The sequence below is a fragment of the Prionailurus bengalensis genome, chromosome C2, assembly GCF_016509475.1.
Source record: "Prionailurus bengalensis isolate Pbe53 chromosome C2, Fcat_Pben_1.1_paternal_pri, whole genome shotgun sequence".
Taxonomy (NCBI): Eukaryota; Metazoa; Chordata; class Mammalia; order Carnivora; family Felidae; genus Prionailurus; species Prionailurus bengalensis.
This window is the reverse complement of record NC_057350.1, coordinates 110,007,842-110,030,204: the sequence shown is the minus strand read 5'-3', so window position 1 is coordinate 110,030,204 and position 22,363 is coordinate 110,007,842. Positions and strand designations below refer to the sequence as shown.

The following is a 22,363-nucleotide window of genomic DNA, read 5'->3' as shown; positions in this document are numbered from 1 at the left end:
CACACAGTTTCCCAGGGTCCCTGTTGTCCTCAGGATTGTATACCCTTAGATATTAAATGCTGGCCAAATGACTGCCAGTTACACTCCAGAGATGGAACTTGGGATGATCATGTATACAAGATAGAGGCAAAGAAATAAGAGCATTGCAGTTTTTAATTAGATGATTTCCCTCATATAGACTCTTTCCTTATCACATATATTTTATTGACATACTGATTAACAAAGTTTACATATGTCAAGCATACTAAAAATAATCTTCTGCAGATTTTTTTTTCAACGTTTTTATTTTTATTTTTGGGACAGAGAGAGACAGAGCATGAACGGGGGAGGGGCAGAGAGAGAGGGAGACACAGGATCGGAAACAGGCTCCAGGCTCTGAGCCATCAGCCCAGAGCCCGACGCGGGGCTCGAACTCATGGACCGTGAGATCGTGACCTGGCTGAAGTCGGACGCTTAACCGACTGCGCCACCCCAGGCGCCCCTCTTCTGCAGATTTTGATGAGCAATGCTTTAAACAAGATAGGAAGAAATACGCTCTTTTTGACAAGCCACATTCAGATGCAGAAACGCTATAATCAGTACCACTGTTTTCTATGTCTCTCCACATAAATATGTACACATTATCATTAAGATGACCTTACTAATTAGGCACATATAAATTAGCATATGAATAGATTTGAGTTGCTTTGCATTGGGATAAGACATGCATTCATTATTTAATGCTCATTTTGTGGCCACACACACACACACACAACAGAAACTCCTAACTTCAAGAGCTAAAGAGTACTCAATATTATTTTCCATTAAGCTAAGAGAATTATGATTACTTAAAATATTTATTAGAAATTAGGGGCGCCTGGGTGGCGCAGTCGGTTAAGCGTCCGACTTCGGCCAGGTCAAGATCTCGTGGTCCGTGAGTTCGAGCCCCGCGTCAGGCTCTGGGCTGATGGCTCGGAGCCTGGAGCCTGTTTCGGATTCTGTGTCTCCCTCTCTCTCTGCCCCTCCCCTGTTCATGCTCTGTCTCTCTCTGTCCCAAAAATAAATAAATAAAAAACGTTGAAAACATTAAAAAAAAAAAAAAGAAATTATATTCCTCTAGGGGCACCTGGGTGGCTCAGTCGATTAAGTGTCCAATTCTTGGTTTCGTCTCAGGTCATGATCTCATAGTTTGTGAGTTCGAGCCCTGCATTGGGCACTGTGTTGACAATGCAGAGCCTGCTTGGGATTCTCTCTCTGTCCCTCTCTCTTGGCCCCTCCCTTGGTCTCTCTCTTTCTCTCTCTCAAAAATAAATAAATAAAAACTTTTTAAAAATTAAAAAAAGAAATTATATTCCTCTAAACCAAATACACCTGTAACACCATTAAACCACTCACTGAGTTTATTTTCTAGCTATGGGTGGTTATTATAAGGATGCGTTGTTCACTTGCTAAGAAAACCACAGTTTCTCATGTTCCCTCATGTGAAATTACTTTTTTTTTATTGTCACCATTTGAAGAAGGAATCAACACAAAAGGTAAGAAAATCTGTACACAGAAAAAGATACACTTGTGGAATGGGAAAAACAAAAAAGACAGATCTGAGGGAAGAATCCTGGAGGTTTGTAATGGACAGAAGACTCACCAAAATGTCATTTTTCCTTCACTAAGACTTGTTGGGAAAATGAGAGATTTTTAATTTACATTTCATTCCACTAAAATTAAAATTAGATTGAAAAGCCACATGACTGTACTTCATTTCTATAAGCATATTCAGTAACTGAACAAAACAGAAATGAGAAGGGAAGAGGGTAAAGGAAAGAAGAGCAGAAAAGTCCAGGGTAAGAACACCTGTGACTAGGATTTCTCAACTCAACACAAGGCAAATAATAGGTGAAAAACAGTGAAAAGTCCGTCCTTCTGAAATCCCTGCTCTCTCTGCTAAAACTTCAATTTGTGCATGAAATTATTTTCATCAAAGTTGGGGTGCCTGGGTGGCTCAGTCAGTTAAGTGTCTGACTCTTGATTTCTACTCAGGTCATGATCTCACAGTTCATGAGTTCAAAGCCCCACATCAGGCTCTGCACTCTGGGATTCTCTCTCTCTCTCTCTCTCTCTCTCTCTCTCTGCCCCTTCCCCACTCTATCTGGGGTGCTCTCGCTCTCTCACTCTCTCAAAAATAAACATTTAAAAATAAATAAATAAATAATTTTCATCAAAGTAAAAACTTCCAATGAGAAAATGTGGGGCTTTTTGAGGTGCTATTTTAGCCAATTAATTTCTTCTTTCTTCTGGTCATTCACATTAGGAACGTCCATCTGTTACCTGGCCACCAAACTAGGTCAGGTCTCCATAGTTCACGCCTTGGGCAAGACCTTGCTGTAATGCATTTGTCTTTGCAGAATAATGAAGTCCTCCTCGGCCCTGAAGGAAATTTCTCTAGCTCCAGCCAATCAGGCAACCACAGTAATCAATATACTCCTCCTGGTGAACTAAGCATTATACTGGCAGTCAGTTTCCTGACACTTACGTTGGATTCTACACAGTTCCAGAAACGTGTGCTGATGATTAACAAACAGTTGACAAAGAAAGGTCAAGAATTTATCCTAGAAGAAAAACTCAGTCCTTACCATCATCCACAATGTCTTGGGCTGCCACAGAGTTTGTATATACCACCAAGTCAGAGAGCTCTCGGCAGAGCTTCATGGTTTTCCTTCGGCGACCCAACCTGTGAAATACACACCCAGGACTAAATGTCATTGTAGAGCTGGAAGACGTTCGGGCTTTTGGTTACTCAACCTTCCCTACCAGCTCCTAATGGAGCCAGGATTAGGACCCAAGTTTGATTCCTAGTTCAGCTCTCTTTCCATCACAACACCCTAACTCATGTGGTTTTATTCAATGCTCATCTGAGAATCACAAGATCCTCTTATGTATTTGTGAGTTCTGTCATGAAGGGCTTGATTGCCATTGTTACCCAGCTAGTGAGGAACACCAGAGTTCACTGGACATCTCCTCCACTTTGGCAGGAGAACCTGGACTTCTATTTGAGAACATTCACAGCAGAGGTCTCCTGGAAGGTGATCCCATCACTTTTATATGTGTTCAATTTTCTGTACCCTAAGGGTAGGAACCACACACATCCTCTCTGCCCTCACTAGTTACTCTCTTATGTATGAACATTCCGTCAAAGTGAAGCTAAATATAAAATTTAATTGAGCACTAAATGTCATCCATTCCTACATGCTCTTAATTTCATTTAATTTCAGTCTTTCAATAAAGACACAGGTGTGTGTGTGTGCACTTATCTATGATAAAATTTACATTCCTCTGTGACTCTACTGTGTACACAAACTGCCAGAAAATCATCTTACTCATATGAAATTCTATTGGCAACAATAAAAAAAAGTAGCTAATATTTTTGAGTGCTTAGTTCATTGGAATAGGGATTATTGGGCTAAGTAGTTTACTTCCTTTAATCTTTACAATGAGCCTAAGAAATAGATACATATGAGAAGCCTAACTTGCCCCATGTTAATGTTGAAGGAGCAAGAGTTTCAAGTCTGGCTGATCTTAGATGCCTGACTCTTAACACGTGCTCATGACCCATCTTCTCCTTTAGTCACCTAGGAGAGCTCCCTGTACTAGCTCATGTGGCCCCTCTCTCTTCTCTATAGCTACTGCTTGGGAAGAGTGTCAGGCACAGTGTAAGTCCCTTACATGTCTTATTATCTCATACCCAGTTGATCTTCACATGTCCTGCTGCACTGAGCACTTGACCATGTGACTTGATTCTCTAGATACATATAACGAAGCCAAGCTGATGGGGGTGGAGAGGCTCTAGGAGTCTGAGCAAAAAACGTGGACATTCTTACCTGTACAGCTGGCCAGTTTCCTTGCCAGAATTCTGCTGTGTGTCTTCCTCATCATCAGTACTATAAGACTTAGACCGTGATTTTGTGGTTTTCTGCCGGAAAAATCACAGTAAACTTAACAACAAACTCACTGCATCAGGTACATCTACAACGTATGGAGAATGGACTCGGCATTATAATATATACAAAAAGGACAATTACCTGGAAGAAAACAAATTAACCAAATATTGCAGCTTGCCTTACTATCAATAACAAACATGCCTATGGTCATAATCATATTAGAATATTAAGGCAAAACTGAGGGTTTCATGCTTTAAGGCTGACTTCTAAGCCACATAAGCTGTAGATTTTAGAAAGATTTTCTTAGTCATGCATTGAAGGTCTCCATGAATGGAAGGGTCAGAGTTGTCACATCTATTTAAATGACTGTAAGGGGATAAAATATCCTCTTATTTAGGAAACTTACTACTCCTGCTGACTCAAAAAAGGCAAATTTGATTAAAAAAAGACAGTAGTAATTTTTTTTCACGAATAACTTTTTCCTGCTTTTGATCAGCATGCATTCAAACAAACTGCCTAAATCAAACTGCACTTTTGAGATTGTGGTCCATTTTAATTTCTAGCAAAAGGATGAAAATTATTACCCACAGGATTTAGGCTGAAAGGCTGTAGGACTAAAGGCTATCAGAAAAAAAGCCTTTTTGGAATGATGCAGTTTCATCCCAACACATTAGTGATAACCCCAATATTTATCAATACGTAACAGAAAAACAAAAGATGGGGAGGGAACCTCTAATTGCAGAAAACCTTGCCACCAAAACTACGCCTTCCACAAACAAAAGTAAGACCTTTAGATGAGTTCCCTGGATATCTGAGGACTGCAGCTTAGGAAGGAAAAGGGAGCCCACCCCCGCGTTACCATGGGGCCATATCACTCTCCAGATTTTCTCTTACTCAACAAATAAAACCCCAAGCTGGCACAAACACACTCAGGTCTATTGCACTGATAACAAGGCGCCAATTTAATCTGGATTCTTCTCAGGTGTTACTGATGTTTTGAGAACCTCAGGGAGCACAGTGTGGGAACCCTAGCATCTGATGATTTCATGTTCCAGCTTGGCCTATCACCAAGCTGGCTAACCTCTCCAGCTTCCTATTGTGTTTTTTAAAAGGACAGAACAGTAACAACAATTTTAAAGGATTATTGTGATGATTGAATGAGATAGGTGGAAAGTCACTGTGTCAGCTACATAATGTTAGCTTTCAATATAAATAATAAAATCCTGTTTATTAAGATAAGCTGTATGTAGTCTTATGAACATTCATTCATATGATTTGAGATATAATAAATTTTAATTCTATAGCAGCTAAAATATTCCATGAAATATTTACTTTGGAAAATGATTTTAATTCAAATGAGTAGTTGTAATCAGAAATGAAATTTTCTCCAATTCTACAGATCGTCAGTAACTTGAGGTATTATAATAATAGATCTGTCTTTTTAAAGTTCATTTTTTAAAAAATTTTCTAACATTTATTTATTTTTTGAGAGACGGAGACAGAGTGTGAACAGGGGAGGGACAGAGAGACAGAGGGAGTCATAGAATCCGAAACAGGTTCCAGGCTCTGAGCTGTCAGCACAGAGCCTGACACAGGATTCAAACCCACGAACTGCGAGATCACGACCTGAGCCAAAGTCGGATGCTTAACGGACTGAGACACCCAGGCGCCCCAAAGTTCATTTTTAAATATAAAATGTAAAATGTAGAAATAAGTAATGAATCACCAATGGCCTAGTATTTGGAAAAATGAGGATATGTTTTCTTTCTATATAGATGTGACATCTTATTAAAGTTAACGTACTACATAATCAGTTTTTGACCTTACTCCTTTATTCAATGTTTTGCATGCTGAGCTCTTCAGAGTGATCATCTTTCAATGGCTGTATAATTATTCGTTCTGTGAATGAATCATGGACTGAATAAGTCTTTATGGATGAACATTTTGGTTGTTTTTAATTTTTTATTATAATGACTACCTTGTCCAACCTTTTAATAAATTATCCTATTGATGGAGCAGGAAACTCCAGATACAACACTACTTAAAGTAAGGAAATAGCCTTACAGAAACCTCATGCATAAAGTTTACCATTCAATAATTGATTTCTTGTATAACACATTTTACCTTTTTATTGAAGTATAGTACACATTTAGAAAAATACAATCTTAAGTACACAGCATGATGACTTTCCACAAAGTGCTATCATCCAAATGAGGATTAGCTGTCCAAAAGCCTTCTGACTCTCCCGTTCAGTCATTACCTTCTCCCTAAAGGTAACTACTATCCTGACTTTGACCTCATTGATCTTTTTTGCCTGTTTTTAAACTTCATATAAATGGTATCAAACTGTATGTACTACATTGGATCTGGCTTCTTTTGTTCAATGTCATGTTTATAAAGATTTTATTGCAAAAAGTTGTAATTGTGTCGTTTTCATTGCTGAAAAATATTCCCTTATGTGAATATATCACAATTTTTATACATTCTGTTGTTGACAAACATTTGAACTGTTTCCTGTTTATTCTATTACAAATAATGTCACTATAAATATTAGGTATATGTCATGAGGCTGAAACACAACAATGGAACTGATAAGACATGGTGCACAATACAGCGTTAGTAGATACTGTGAAATAGTGTGAGGTAGTTGCACAAATGCACACTCCCATTGGCAGTGTATAAAGTTCAAGTTGCTCAGCATCTCCACTAACCCTTAGTGCTGTCAATCATTTTATATCTGCTATTGTGATGGATATGTAGGAAATCTCATCACCATTTTAATTTGCATTTCCCAGAGGATTGATAAGGGTGACCACCTTTTCCATATTAGCCATTTGGAAATCTTTTGTGAAAGCCCACTCAAAACACTTAAAAACAAAACAAAACAAAATAAAACAAAACTATGGGATCTTTTTATTGATTTATAAGAATTCTTTATATATTCAAGATACAAGTCCTTTGTTGGATATATATATTGAAAATACTCTTACCAGTATGCTCTTCGCTTTTTGATACTTTTAATGAACAGAAGCTCTTAAATTTTAAAGTGGCTTATTAATCTTTTTCTTTTCTGGAGTCCTATTTAAGAAATCTTCAGTTATCCCAAAGTCGCGATGATACTGTCCTGTTACTCTCTAGTTTCTTGAAATTAACTGAATCATGCACATTTGTCGCTCTTAATTCATACCTTATGTTTTCCAAAGTTGGTCATGAGGGATCGTCCATGTGATTTCTTTCCATTTTCCTTCACGTCTGGATGCTGAGTAAATAAAACATAATATGACTATTTCTCTTCCTCCCTCTTTTTTTTTCCTTAGTTCTGGTGGAATGGCGGGGGAACCCTCTCTGCCTTAGGGAGAGCAAACAGGTCTTGTTCATTTGTTGCTGTTCCACACCTTCACTACTGCAAAGGTTGTGGGATCTGCCTCAAGAAAGGGAGACACTGGCATGGAGAGGTCTGGGCACCAACCAGGAGACAGTAACTGCCAACAACTTCCCCAAACTGGTGTCGAAGGCCTCTCAGTAATGCCCAGCTGTGCAGGTCCCTCCAGAGCCTGTTCGCAAGGCTCTCTACAGCACAAGGTATATTCTTTTGAAAAGCCCTGAGTGGGGATAAATCATCTTCAGTTAAAAGGTAGATTTAATTTTGAAAAATGGCCAAGTCATTAAGAGCTAAATTCTGTTGAATGAGAAAAAATAATAATCACACTGATTGAATACTGCTATTTGGGATTTTAAAACACTAAAAATAAATAAAATCCAAGCACATCTATTAGATAATAAGATTGGTTTTGTTTGTTTAAGTAAACCACAGCAGAGCTTATCTGTTCACTGAAATTAATTCCCTCTGTGGTGAGCATTTGGAAGAGGTATTGTAGCCTCATGTGGGTTAATTTTCCAGGCTAGAGATCTCCTTGCTCAAGCCTCATTAGGGGAAAGAAAGGACACCCTGGGAAAAGGGTTTAGACTCTTTTTCAATCGTCATCCCTAAAAATATGTATTAGCTGGTTCACAGCTAATGACATGATATAAGGACAGATAGGCAGGCCCCATCCTCCTAGGGCTCTGGCTAAACAGAGAAGAAACAGAGATAACCACATAAATGGAGTAAATGTGGGTGAGCAAAACTACTTAAAATCAAAAGGCCAGGGAGGCACTGACATATATCCATAGAGACTAGTCAAAGATGTAATTTGAGGTGGGGAGGAGGAAAGATTAAGACTTGGTTGGGGAAAGAGACAGTTCAGAAAATGCTAGAGCAGTGGGATAGGGGGATTACAGGGTAATTTCATTTGACTGGTTAATGTATACTGACTGCCTTTCAAGATCTATTGAAGCTGATCATTAAATGTTCAAAAACCCTGGAGTTAAGAAGGTAGCCAGAGAAAGTCATTAAAAGTAACACCTCTTTCCAAGTTAGGAGACCCAGTTCTGACACTAAGTAGATAAATGTCCTCTGGCAAGCCCTTTCTCTTGACCTCAGTTTTCTTACCTGTGAAATGGGAAAAGAATGGATCAACTAATCTCAGAGCTCCTTTCTGCTTCTAATAGCCCATCTACTGGTCATGGGACCATTATTTATTGTCCAAAACAGAACCCTTTTAAGAGTGAAATGAGGCACTTTTAACAATTACGCTGGGACAACAGGTATGAAGCAGGGCTGTCCCATACGAGTTGAGGTATATGGTCACCCTATTTGGTAGGCAACTATCTCCAAGGATTATGCTAAGTGCATTCCATATACTCTTATTTAGTATATACAACCACCCTCAGAGAGAAGTACGGTTAAAATCCCATTTTACAAATAAGAAGTACAGTGAAGTTGGATAATATGCCCAAAGTTACAAAGCTAGTAGCTGATAAAACAGGGGTTCTGTGTAGCTCTAAATCTTCTCTCTGGCTTGTCCCCACCAACTTCTCCCATTGCACACCACCTCTTTACATAGAAGGGTTATACACACAAATATCTATCTCCAACTTGACCTCCCCCTGAGCATCAGTACCACATTTCTTAATGAATCCATGGATCAGACATTGTGCTAGGAACTTGGCATGTATATGAAGACGACAGCAAGGAAAACACATACAGACTCTGTCCTCACTGGGCTTGCAATCTAATGGTGGAGACAAGCGAACAACACTGTGTGATAAGTAATAAGACTTATGATGGGGGAAAGTGCAGGGCATGGCAAGATGGCAGGGAAAGGCCATCTACCCAGACTTGAGGATCAAGGAGGACTTCCATGGGGACAGGAGGCAAAAGCTGAAGCTGGAAGAGTGCAGACATTTTCTTTTTTATTAAAAGTCTTTTTTTTTAAGTTTATTTATTTATATGGAGAGAGAAGAAGAGTGAGAGTGTGGTTGGGGCAGAGAGAGAGAGAGAGAGAGAGAGAGAGAGAGAGAGAGAGAGAATCCCAAACAGTCTCTGCACTATCAGCATAGAACCTAAACAGGTGGCTAGAACTCATGAACCATGAGATCATGACCTCATAATGGAATCAAGAGCCAACCAGGTGCCCCAAGAGGTAGACATTTTCTAAGTGAGATGAGGAGGAAGAAGTGTGTGGTGGCCAAGGGAAGAGCAAACACAAAGGCCAAGTGCTAAGAACGTGGTACTTTCTAGGAGACAAAGGAAGTAGGGTGTGTGTGTACTTGTACATATGTGCACAGATGGACAAGTCAGAGCTGGGGCCAGAGCATGGAGAAAGGATCTTATGGGCTACATCCTGGAGTGTGAACATTATCTTCCAAACTTATCTGTGAATGGTTTAAAACATGAGGATGGCATTCTCAGATACACATTTCTGAAATATCACTATGGTAGTGGCATACATGAGAAAATGGAGTGGGTGGGATGGCAAAAGAGTGGGAAAAGTCCATTTAGGGAAAAACTACGGCCATCCAGATAGTTGCCACTAGTATGCAGAGAAGGGAGTAGATTTCAAGGACTCCAAAGAAGGCAGGCATCTTTCTTGGTCTACTAAATTCTTCCAGGCTGAAGGAGGAGCACTTCATTCTTATTTTACTGAAGTAAAAATAAAATAAGCTCTTCCGGGCTAAGACAGCACAGGAGAACACGGTGGTGCACTGCTGAATGACAGCCCAGCAAGAAGGAAGCCGGGGTGACATGCTGCCCTGAACCACACAGCATATCCTCAGCCTTGGATCTCAACATGCACGTGTATTCAACACAGATGTACTTCCCTCAACAGTAACTTGTCTTTGCTTGTCTACTGAACCAAAACCATGTTTTAAAAATGAACAGCAGTGTTAAAAACCTCAACACTTTGCAGCCCACTTTATTGAAGGCACAAGCTCCACTTTCTCAGTCTACTGCATCCTTGTAGTCACTCAGATTTAATGGAAAGTAAAGAATAAGCAAGAGGGGAATGAGTTTTGCTCCACCACATCTTGGAACTTTGAGATCTCTTACTATCTTACCTGATAGGAAAGTTACCATTGGAATTTCTTTCATGAATAGCAAAAGAAAGATGGGTTTAATATGTTTTATCCAAAATCTCTAAGACCTGCTGTGGCCTGTCCAATTGGAATGATCTAGGATGGAACAAAAAGTTTTCCAAAAGCATCAGGGGGAGCGATTAGCCCAGATTAGCTAATGAGAATTCAGTAAGAACAAGAAGCAGAATCAAACTGAGCTAACCAAATAAGCTACCCAATTTTATAGACATTTGTGTGGCTAAAACTAAGTGGCAGGAAGGAGAGGGTGAGGGGGAGAACCTTATTGCTATTTATAGAAGTTTCTAAGAAAATTCAAAATTGCATGATCAACGGTAATGGCAGTGGCAGTAATGCTGTAATTTACATTTTGGTTGCCTCCCCACTATTCCACTCTGCCCCTCTAACATGCAGCTGCAGAGGGGCTGACTTTGGCACCACTTCCAGGAGTAAGTTGTCTTATGGCATTAACAAGACAAGGCCTTGGCAAGTTATTGTTCCAGGAAGGAACAATAGGTTAGGGGTGGGCACATGAGCTAAGCTGCCCAAACTAGAGCTCAGCACAAACTCTAGACAGTAACCACGACACTAGGTTGTCACTTAGATTCAAGGGTGGTCACCCCATATGGTCCTCCCACTACCTGAGGATTCCTGAGTCCTGAGAGACAGGAGGTCCAAGCGGGGAAGTCTGTTACTGGCTGAGCCAGTGAGTTCATGGATCTCTAGGCCAGAATAAGTGCCCTGAATGCCCTGCAAGGATAATAGCAATAAACCCACCCTCCTTCTTCCCTGCCCATTTCTGATATTTCTACTAGAAGGTAGAGTTAAAATCGCAGCCAGAGCCCAAATCATTCATTCATTCAACAACTTAATATGAAAGTCGCACTAAGGCCCAGGCACTATAATAAGCCAGAAAAATCATGGTTATTAGGACTGACATAGTTCTTGTTTTCATGGAATCTATAATCTAGTTGAGAAGACAGATATTAAACAAATAATTGCAAAGGTGTAAAAAAAAAAAACAACCTTCATAAAAGAGAAGATATAATGGGAAGCTACCCTGGACAATATAAGGGGGATAACTAACCTAATCCCAGGTCAAGGCAGGACTCATTTAGGGCACCACACTGAAGGTGGAATTTAAAAGACTAAGAAGAAGTTAGTAAGAGCAGATGTAGGAATGGAGTGTTCTGGGCAGAGGGAACAGAATGTGAGAAAGACCATGGCATACAGACAGTTGTGTTTAGTGGGACAATGGTGGGAAGCAGTGTGATAGGGAAAATGAGAAGACTTGAGAGGTAGACAAGGATGAAATGACACCTTGAAAACCTGGTTAAAGAGTTTGTAATTCATCCAAATCCTAATGGGAAACCACTGAAGAATTCTGAATAGTAGAGTGACATGATCAGATTTACCTTTTAAAACATCATGCTAATTTCAGAGTGGAGATTATAGACTGAAGGAGGGCAAGAAAGGTCTAGGTGACAGTTGACATTGGCCTAGAACAGGACCCAGCCATGGACAAGGGAAGTAGACAGACGGAAGACACACTCAAGGAGGTGCAATCAATGCAGCACAGCGGATGACTGGCTGGAGAGGTGGGAGGGTGACGCACGTGGTGGGCTCGAGCTCCTCCCACACCTGAGCAGGCAGGGGAAGATGGGTCCAGGGCCACCGCACTTTGTCCTGAGGATCCCAGTGAAGCAGTATTTGAGTTATTTCCACCCCTGCCCATCCACTTTTAACAATTTCTCCCATCATTTTGCAATAGGAGATTTTCATTTCTCAAGTAAGATGAGGATAGAAATGCAAGAAACTGGAGAAGCAGTTCACAAATGACAAATGATTAGAAACAGAGTATGAGGTCCATTCTTTTTCCTGTTGAAGGACAAGTCCAAGGGAGAATTGTATACCTGTTTCAGATGTGCATTTAAGCCTTCGTGTGTGGCCTTCAGTAGTGCCCTCACTGTGAAACTATCAGGATCTTCTTTGTCTCGAATCTGAGATTCTTTTAACAATGACTCCAGTTTTTTCCTTATGAAAGATTCCACCTGATGCTCAGTGGTCCCATTATTCTGCAAAGAATTAAGCAATGTAAATTATTTCCCTGAAGAAACACAGAATCAGTTAGAACACACCCTTCATTCAAGCCACCACTGCTTTTATAATTTGATTATCTTTCAATTACCAGCAAGAAGTTAAGCACGTTATACGATTCTGGTCCTTCCCTCCCCACCACACACACTGATCCACCAAAATAATGATTACTATGATTGTATTCAACCCTCAAGAACCTTACAAGGTCTTATTTTATTTTCAGAGATACAGAATCTGATGTTTAGAGAAATTAAATTGCTCAAGGTTACAAAGCTAGCAAGTAGCTGAGGCAGAATTCAAACTTAGGTTTCCTAAATGCTTCCCACCATGCTACACTGCATCCTCGTGCGTGCTCTCTCTCTTTCCTTTTCTTTCTTTTTCTTTCCTTCCTCCCTTCTTTGTCCCCCCTCCCTCCCTTCCCCTTTTTCTCCCAGAAAGTTAGGGGAGGGGAGGGGAGAGAGAGAGAGACAGAGACAGAGAGAATCTCAAGCAGGGTCCACACTCAACGTGGAGCCCAATGTGGGGCTCAATCTCACGACCCTGGGATCATGATGACCTGAGCCAAAATCAAGAATCAGACACTAAACCACTGAGCCACCCAGGCACCGCTACATTGCACTTTCTTTCTTTCTTTTTTTTTTTTAATGTTTATTTTTGAGAGAGAGAGAGAGCAGGCATGAGCGAGGGAGGGGCAGAGAGAAAAGGGGACAGAGGATCCGAAGCAGGCTCTGTCTTGTGCCACAGACAGCTCAAACTCACAAACTGTGAGATCATGATCTGAGCCGAAGTCAGATGCTTAACCAACTGAGCCACTCAGACACCCCTACATAGAGAGGAAGCAAAGGAGAGTTTTTGAAAACTAAGTTTTCTATATCTACATAGGCAAATTTGAGCAAAAAAATATGCTATTTTTTTCTTAAAATTTTTAATGTTTATTTATTTTTGAGAGAGAGGGTGTGCGTGTGAGCACAAGAGGGGCATAGAGAGAGAGGGAGACAGAATCCAAAGCAGGCTCCAGGCTCTGAGCTGTCAGCACAGAGCCTGACATGGGGCTCGAACTCATGAACTGTGAGATCATGACCTGAGCCAAAATTGGACACTTAACCAACTGAGCCACCCAGGCACCCAAAATATGCTATTTTTTAAAAATCACTTTGCTTCACTGAGGGGAAAATAATGCTATGGAAATCTTTGGAATTGAGAATTTTTCTGAGATAAAAATTTCTTTGGTATCTCTTATCCCAATATGTAACTAAAGAGAACTCACTTACTGACCTGTGCTATGATTCATCATTATAATTACATTAAGATCACAAATATTTTGGATAATAAAGCTATGCTCACATCCAGATGACAACTTAGGCAATTTTCAGGTGAACAAGGGACATAGATTTCCTTGAAGTCTTGCTTAGCATGGCTTTTTGGGCACCTTGCTCTGCCTGATACCAGTAGCCCTGGGCTCCTCAGCTCCTTTCCCCTCGCCCTAGACCCAGTAATTGTGCTTAATTCTTCAGACACCTGCTGGAGGCCAGCTCTAGCCACAGGGAAGGAGAGCGGTCCTCCTCCAAGAGAACAATGCCTCTATTCCTCACCAAAAGTTTAAGGACTGTTTTCTACTTGCACATTTGTTACTAAGAGGTCATTATATTTAAACCCTGTAGAACCAGGTAGTTTTCTGGTAATGCCTTCCATTTTCACAAAATCTTATAAGAGAGAAGCAATATAAATGTCCTAAGGGAAATTTGGAAAAATAAGCCTCCACCACAGTAGGTTGCTGACTTTCCCTGTATTAAAATCACATGCACAAATGTCTTTAATATATCTAGTTAACAAGGCACTCTACTTCACTGGAGGCCCTCAGGTCCTGAAGGAAATGCAAAGATGGAAAAGAGCTGATCTGCATGCTGCCTGTGCCTGCATAGATGCTACAGATGCGTATGAAAGCACAGACATCCAGTACAACAGCAGTTCCGAGAAGGAGCATGGCATCCCTGCCCAAGCAACCAACAAATCGTCCAAGAGGAGCTGAACATGTCTGGGGCTCAGCAACAATGAGGAAGACAGGGGGGGTCCCGTCCTCCATAGTTCCGGCGAGGTTTCACCTTAATAATGTGTGCTCTGTACACAGGAGCAGACTAGTTCTCCTCGAGCACGAGTTCACAGAAGAGGGTACTGGAGGATAAAGCTAGAAATGTATGTTAGGGCCAGATGGTAGAGGTACTTGGATTAAAGAGGTATGGAGCTGCTCAAAGTCTCTGGGTAGGTACGTATCTGAGTAATATTTTAGAAATAATACTAACCTGGCAGTATGGGCAGAAAGAGGACAGGGGCCTGCAGAGGAAAAGCCAGACACATTGGTTCCTACACCCAGTACTAGGCGCCTAGGCTGGGGAGGGATTCAACAAAGATAGGGTTTGAAAACAAAATTCATGTTGTGTAAAACAAACCCATTGAGCTGTTATATGCCAGGTGAGAAACATTACTAAGGCACAACCCCAATGTCTCAGAACCCTCGGTGTCATGGACAAGACAGACACATGAATGGATAACTACACAAGCAGGTGCAAATGGTAGAAGTCAGGAGTGTCAAAGGGCATACAGAGGAGGGACACCTCATCCAGTCCTGGGAGGGTGGGAAAGACTTCCAAGAGCAGAGGAAATTGTAGCCAACCCTTAGATGATGAGTATAGTAGTTTCCTGTGGCTGCTGTAACAAGTTACTACAAATCTGGTAGCTTAAAACAACAGAAACTTTGGGGTGCCTGGGTGGCTGAGTCAGTTGAGCCAGTTGACTCTTGATTTCAGCTCAGGTCATGATCTCATGGTCGTGAGATCAACTCCCAGTGTCAGGCTCTGCACTGAGCATGGAGCCTGCTGGGGATTCATTCATTCTTTTTCTTTCTTTCTTTCTTTCTTTCTTTCTTTCTTTCTTTCTTTCTTTCTTTCTTTCTTTCTTTCTTTCTTGTTTCTTTCTTTCTTTCTTGTTTCTTTCTTTCTTTCTCCCTCTCTCTCTCTCTCCCCTCCTCCCTCTGCCCCTCTCCTCTGCTCATGCTCTAAAATTAAATAAAATTGAAAATTAAAAAAAAAAACAAACAGAAGTGTGAAATCAAGGTATCAGCAGAGCTAATCCTCCCTTGCTTCTTCCAACTTGTGGTGGCTCCTGGCATTCCTTGGCTTGTCAGCCTAACTCAAGCCAGGGCCTCTTTTCTTCACATAGCCTCCTTCTGTGTGTCCCCTGCTTCTGCTGTGTCTTCTCTTCTCATGAGGACACTCATCATTGGATTTTTAAGGCCCACTTGGTTATGGATCAGGATGACCTCATCTCTACAGCCCTAAGTTAATAACATCTACAAAGACTCTTTTCCAAATAAGGTCTTAGGTACCAGGGGGTTAAGACTTGAACAGGCTTTTTGGTGGCCACAAATCAACCTCCTACAATGAATAAGAATTGATGAATGTGACAGAGGGTAGAGTGACAGCATTCCAACATGGGTAAAGGTGCAGAGAAAACCAACAGTATCAATAAGAATAGTATCCATATGAACATGGAAAAAAGCACAAGGAAATATAGAAAAAGCAACTAAGACTATATATCATGCTAAAATTCACAAAGTACAGTCATATACTAATACTTTATCTGAGCTGCCCAGCACCCTTTAAGGTAGCACTAGGTTTAGCCAAATTTTATATTCATGATATAGAGGCAGAAAGATTCAAAACTTGTCCAAAAACACATGCCTAGGAAATGGCTGGATTGGGACTTGAACCTGAGACTTCCAATTCAAAATTCTGTGTCTATTTCACCATATAATGCTGCAGCCATCCCTCTCATACTGTTACAGAAAAAGATAAATTCTTGACTCTAATTAACCATGAGCAGGCTTATATTTTGACAGCCATTATCCTTTTTTTATAAAGTTTTTTTTTTTTTATTTTGAGAGAGAGAGAACATATGTACAAGCAGGGGATGGGTAGACAGAGAGGGAGAGAGAAGATCCCAAGCAGGCTCCATGATATCAGCACAGAGCCCAGCTCGGGGCTCAAACCCACGAGCCATGAGATCATGACCTGAACCAAAATCAAGAGTCTGCCACTTAACCAACTAAGCCACCCAGATGACCCTTGACAGCCATTATTCTTATAGGACACCTGGGAACTATATCCCCACAATCCCTCTGTGGGAAATAGTAAGTTTTACTTATTAAGTTCTAAAGGAAAAGAATTCCAGGTCAACACATCGGATCAAGTGACCAGAACCTGGCAAGGAGCACGTTTGTTGGGAGGACCAAAAGAGAAGGTAACCACAGCATCCCCAGAGAGCTCCTAGCATGCCCAGGCCATATAGAATACCCTAAATAAATATCAGTCTCCTTTTCCGGCTCAGGGCTGCAGAAGCCAGAGATAGTGAGGAGATGAACTGTGGCTGCTATGCCCAGATACTTTCACTGTCAGCAAAGCAAAGCTAAAAATACAAAGCCTGGCCAACCGGTGCTGGAAATAATGAAGGCTTAATACAAAGGCTCTAATTATTCACCTCACATCCTCCAAACACTGGGAGTTGCTGAAGGAATGATATTACTGCCTGTTGATCTTTCTCTTCTCTGTGATGTACCGCACAAGAAAATTAGTAGCCGTGGAGAACAAATAAACGTGTGGCTGAGGTTTCATTAATGTGTTATCATTTGGTCCTAGAACCCAGGAGCACTACTGAAAGAAAGCTGAGACAGACACTTAACCCCTCGACCTGTTAGCCACTGTGCAGTGGCAGCAGGGACCACAGCTGAAAGCCACATGCATCTCACTCTTTTGTTCCTTGAGCCAGTGGTAGAGGAAGGATGCTGCAGTTGCCGGGGGCGGGGTGGGGGTGGGGTGTGGGTGGGGGGACAGGAAGCAGCTCTTTAATATGGTTGGGAGTAGTTTCCACCAAAGAAGAAATCCAGGTTCCTAATTCCTGTTTCTGAGAGGTAAATCAGACCTAGGAATATCTACCAAAAACAACACTTCCTTGTTTTTTCTCCAGTGTAAAACTGAAGGACTGGAAAAGTAGACCGCCAGAACCACAGCTACTACCCCAGGCTGGGAAACAGCAGGAAAGGGGAGGAACTGGGTTGGAGGGGCTGCCCCTTACAGAGGGACCCTCTCAAACAGTGGTGCTCTACTTCCGCTGCCCACCAGAACCCCCAGGGAGTGTTCCCAAATCCAAGACCCCACCCCAGACCAATTACATGGGAATCTCTGGGTTGGAACTGGGCACTGGGATTTTTGAAAGCTCCCCTGTCATTCCAATGTGCAGCCAAAGCTGAGGGCCTTTACTTTAAAACAAAACACTGGACTATCTCACCATCCCAAAATGCTTCTTTCTCTGCATCCAGGCTAAAATCTGGAGACAGGAAGGATAATACGTCAGCCACCCTTTGTGAGGGCCTTAGAGCTTTCCAAGCCTGGTATCTGAAGGTCTTGGGCTAAAGAACAGCTGCTTCTCAGCCATCCAAGTGTGTGCATTTACTACTATCCTCTACTGTCTCCTGCCTGCTCCTTTAGCTCTCTTAGAGCACCCTCTGTTCAAGGTCCAGCTCAGGACTCACATTAGCAATAATGGTGCTGCTACTGCTTTTCCTGTTACAAACAACATCTACTATTTATTGAGCACAAATCATGTTCCAGGAACTGTTCTGAGTCCTTTACAGGGTGTGCAGAAGTAGTTACGTGTTACTGTACAAGGGCTCGTTTAAAACTTGTTGGAAGGCTTCGTATTTATGGGATGAGCTTCATGTACAAGACAGCTAATGTTTGTGCCTAAGAGGCTGGCTGAATATAGATTCACAGAACACAAGAGAAAAGATAGTGAATAACTCAGTATTAGAAGAAAAACACCATTGAAGTTGAAATATAGGGGTGGAAAGTCTTTAAGTCACATTGACATTAGAGGATCCCGTAAAAATGAATAATGGTGAGTTGGCCTCACTGAATCAAATCTGTTAGATAACTGTACTGTGGTTGAAAGGAAACTGTCCCCTGTGTGTTTTGAGCTGTGTGATTCTTGAGTCACTGAACACACTGGCTTTTCCATGGGGCTTACATATATCAGGCCAGATTTTGTCTGTGGCTGAAGCCACAAAATGTATCAGGCAGACACCGAAAGGATTCAATTAATTCAACAACTGAAAGATTGAATGAACAAGCAAAAAAATTTTGGTGTAGTTTGAATCCCTTAGTTAGAAGTAACCATAGACCAGGAGGAATAAGAAGACCTGTGTGAGGGTCCTGCCTCCCACTCTGCTTTTTACACCAGGTAACGTGCGGGAACCTCAGATATCAGCACAGCTAACTCTTCACTACTTTCAGGTGTTTGCTCCTATGTTACCTCCTCTGTGAGATCATTCCTGGCCAACCTATCTAAAACTTCAATAGACTCTTTACATAGTACACATGCACATGCCCACACACACACACACGCGTGCCCACACACATGCATGCCTACATATGCGCATGTGCACACACACACCCACACACACATGCCCACATATGCACATGTGCACACATACACACACATACACACTTTCTACACGTTTTCCCTACCTTACTTTTTTCCCGTTAGTACTTATCACTGCCTAGTACCTTATACAGGTTACTTATTTGTTTTACCTCTTATTTATCCTCCTCTTTCCCCATTAATGTGTAAACTTCATGAAGGCAAAGATTTTTGTGTGTTTTTTGTTCACTGATATGTGCCCAACACCTACAACATGATGGCTGCATTTCCAAAAAGAGATGCTCAATAAAAAATGTTGAACATACCCATGAGTCTTGTATAAGTCTGGTGAGAGTCAGTGACCTGGTATTCATGAATGCTAAGCTAAAATTTTTATTTATTGCAATAATTCAGATATAATTTGTAAATCTGACCACATTCTGTTAACTTAAAACTGAGGTTAAGAACTTCCTCTAAGGTAATTATTGGTTTCACATAAGTTATTCACGGTACATCCTCTTTTGCAGAAATGTGATCGGGCAATTTACATTTAACACTCAGATAAGGCATCTGAACCCTGTGCAGACAATAAGACTATAAACTGACTGATTACAGAATTACACTTTGGTTTTCTAAACATGGCACTGCCTTTTCTCAGAAGAGCTCAAAAACAGGAAAAAAAGATTCAAAAAAGTGAAGTAAAACTTTATATATTTCCACTGGAATATTGGTTCCTTTATGTATTTTCTCTCCTAGAGTCCAGCAAAGAGATACCTGTAAAATGTCACAAATTAGGTGCTCTCTGCTTTTACTAAAGCCCAAATCAAAGAATCCAAATAAAAGATCATACGTATCTTTACAGAATCATGTTCTAAACTATCTACCTATATGGCTTCCTAGAAACCATCTAGGAGGCTTTGAAGATGGGAGGAGTCAGCTGGATATTTTCACAGGTGAAGTTTCTGATTCGTTTCCATAAAACTACAGCTAACTCTATTTATAATTATAGATACTTCACATGAAAAGTTAGGAGTTCACTGATAGTAGAAGAAAAATTATATAACTGGGTGGATTTAGAATCTAAAACAAGTTGGGTTTTACTCAGCAATAAATGACTACGTTGTGGTAATAGCTGAATTTCCATCGCTCATTTTCCCTAAAAACAGTATTTCCTAACTACATACTTTAGTCAAGCCTCTCTGTTCCCTACTTTCAAATGATAGACTACTCTGAAGCTGGTAATCAAGAGATTTTGGAAAAAAGATGCAAAAATAATGAAGAGCAGAGACAAAAATTTGGTTTATAAAATAAAAGCTTAAAAAATAGAGCTACATTATCCATAATTGCATGTAAGTAATTACAAAAATAGTAAATAACTGGAAGAGTAAAAAATAAACTATTTAATATATTAACCATTTTCACTAATGTAAATCTATTTAGATTAATTTTCTATGACTATAGCCCTATTGGTGGTACTTGACTGCACTAATATAAACTATAAAAGAGAACAGATTAATACAGATGGTAATTTTTCCTTTTCAGTTCAAGCTGAATCTTTCCCACTTCATCCTTTTTAAATTGCATTAGAGTCAAGAAAAAAGTGTCTACTGAGACAACAGCTGTCACTGTACTTATGTCCCATTGGTAATAATGCTGGCTCCCTTTGGTAACTATAGGAAGTCATACCCATTACTATTATTTCAAAGAGAATGGACTGTTTTTTGCAATGTAATTACTGCATTCAGGGCAATGGTGTAAATTTGAATATTTTGTACAAAATTTATCTAGTTTTTTTTTTTTGAGAGAAGAATAATAGTTCTAATATTTAGAGGAATACTACTTATCCATAGAAATGAAACTGCAAACCCTGTAACAAACTAATGTCAGGCTGGGGTGGGGGGGTTACTCTCAGGCTGCCATGTGATCCTGACAATCATATGAGTTGTAGAGGTGAGAAATCCTAGCCCCCCACGAGGAGGTGGAGGGGGGGTAATCTGTTTAAGTTCTACATTTCCCCTAGGTTTGCATTTCCTTTAGATTATCTGCCTAAATGATGCTTTTCTATGAAGGCAGCTCCTTGATCTCAGACAGGGGTCTGAAGTACCACACAGACAGCAAACTACCCTATGCCATTTTATCCAAGATGTGGCAAATTAAAGATTTATCCAAGAGTCCTATTTCTGGCAGAGCTTGGAAACCCTCTGATCCAAAGTATCTTCTCAGGACAAGGATGGGCATCCTAGAGGAGCAGACCACATGCCGTTGGGTTCTGCAAGCCAGCCTTGACAAGCAGCATAGTGAGGTTGCCAGCAGGAGGCAGAGGAGACAATGCTAAAGCCAGTTTATTTCAGCAAAGACTGTGACATTTCCAACAGCAATCTGAGTTTTGACAAAGTTGTAATAGGAGAGGATTTGTCCCTAGATAGAGGGTCAGAAAGGTTAATCACGAACATTCCTTCCAAGTGTAAGACACAAAAATCCTTGACTCAATAAGCATCTAAGTGTCTGTTTCCCCAAAAACGAAGTAACTTTCAACAAATATCCCTTTTGCACCACAGCTACCATATTTGTGAGGATTCCAACACAGCAGTAATTCCTACCGCAACACAATGAGGGTAAAAATTATAACTAAGGCTTTAACTTACATAATGGAGCTTGAATTTGCACTCGTCCTCAATTTCATCTGCGCTGTCTTCGTCAGAAACTTCCCCTTCCTCTGCATCATCCCCAAGGTGATAAGGCAACTTCTTGCCCTGAAATGGAGCAACACGCCCAATTTAAAAATGAAAACAGTGTGCATGTCTGATGTTTGGGGCAGGTTCACTTGATTGGGAGCATCTAGAGCATGTGCCTACATCCTAGCTCCGAGAGGCTGCAAAAGCCAAAATGTCTAGCATGTTCAGCCACTAGGAGGGGATTCCTTAAAATATAGGGATCGGGGGTAGGGGCGGCTGGCTGGCTCAGTCGGTTAAGCATCCAACTTTTGGTTTCAGCTCAGGTCATGATCTCACAGTTTCGTGGGTTCAAGCCCCACTTTGGGCTCTGCACTGGCAGCGTGGAGGTTGCTTGGGATTCTCTCTTTCCCTCTCTCTCTGCCCCTCCCCTGCTCATGCACTGTCTCTGTCTCTCTCAAAATAAATAAATAAACTTAAAAAACAACAAAAACAACATAGGGATGGGGAGAACTCCTTAAACATGGAAGGATGTTCATATGCTTGGCAGCCAAAAATAATGATAAATCTCTAAACATCCCTGACTGCTAACCAGGCTGATCTTCTCTAAACTCAAGCCCTAGTGACTTCTCATTCTCCCACTCTCCACACCACTATTGGCCCTCTTCAACATGCTGGATTTTCTCCTCACCCACTTCCTCTATGCACAGGACCACCACCATAGTCAGGTTTTCAGAGAACTCTCCAACCCTATTT

At 40.9% G+C, this 22,363-nt stretch overlaps 1 protein-coding gene across 7 annotated transcripts in view; it reads right to left on the bottom strand.

Annotated features, from left to right (window-relative positions):
- PLCH1 (phospholipase C eta 1) overlaps window positions 1–22,363 on the bottom strand; it is a 219,594-nt gene that overhangs the window by 18,233 nt on the left and 178,998 nt on the right. For all 7 annotated transcript variants that reach the window (XM_043595074.1, XM_043595073.1, XM_043595068.1 and 4 more), the window contains 5 exons: window positions 21,581–21,688; window positions 12,281–12,442; window positions 7,099–7,170; window positions 3,852–3,943; window positions 2,607–2,704 (listed from right to left, as the gene is read on the bottom strand). In XM_043595074.1, coding sequence (XP_043451009.1) covers window positions 2,607–2,704; window positions 3,852–3,943; window positions 7,099–7,170; window positions 12,281–12,442; window positions 21,581–21,688 — 532 coding nt within the window. The remainder of the gene's footprint in view (window positions 1–2,606; window positions 2,705–3,851; window positions 3,944–7,098; window positions 7,171–12,280; window positions 12,443–21,580; window positions 21,689–22,363) is intronic.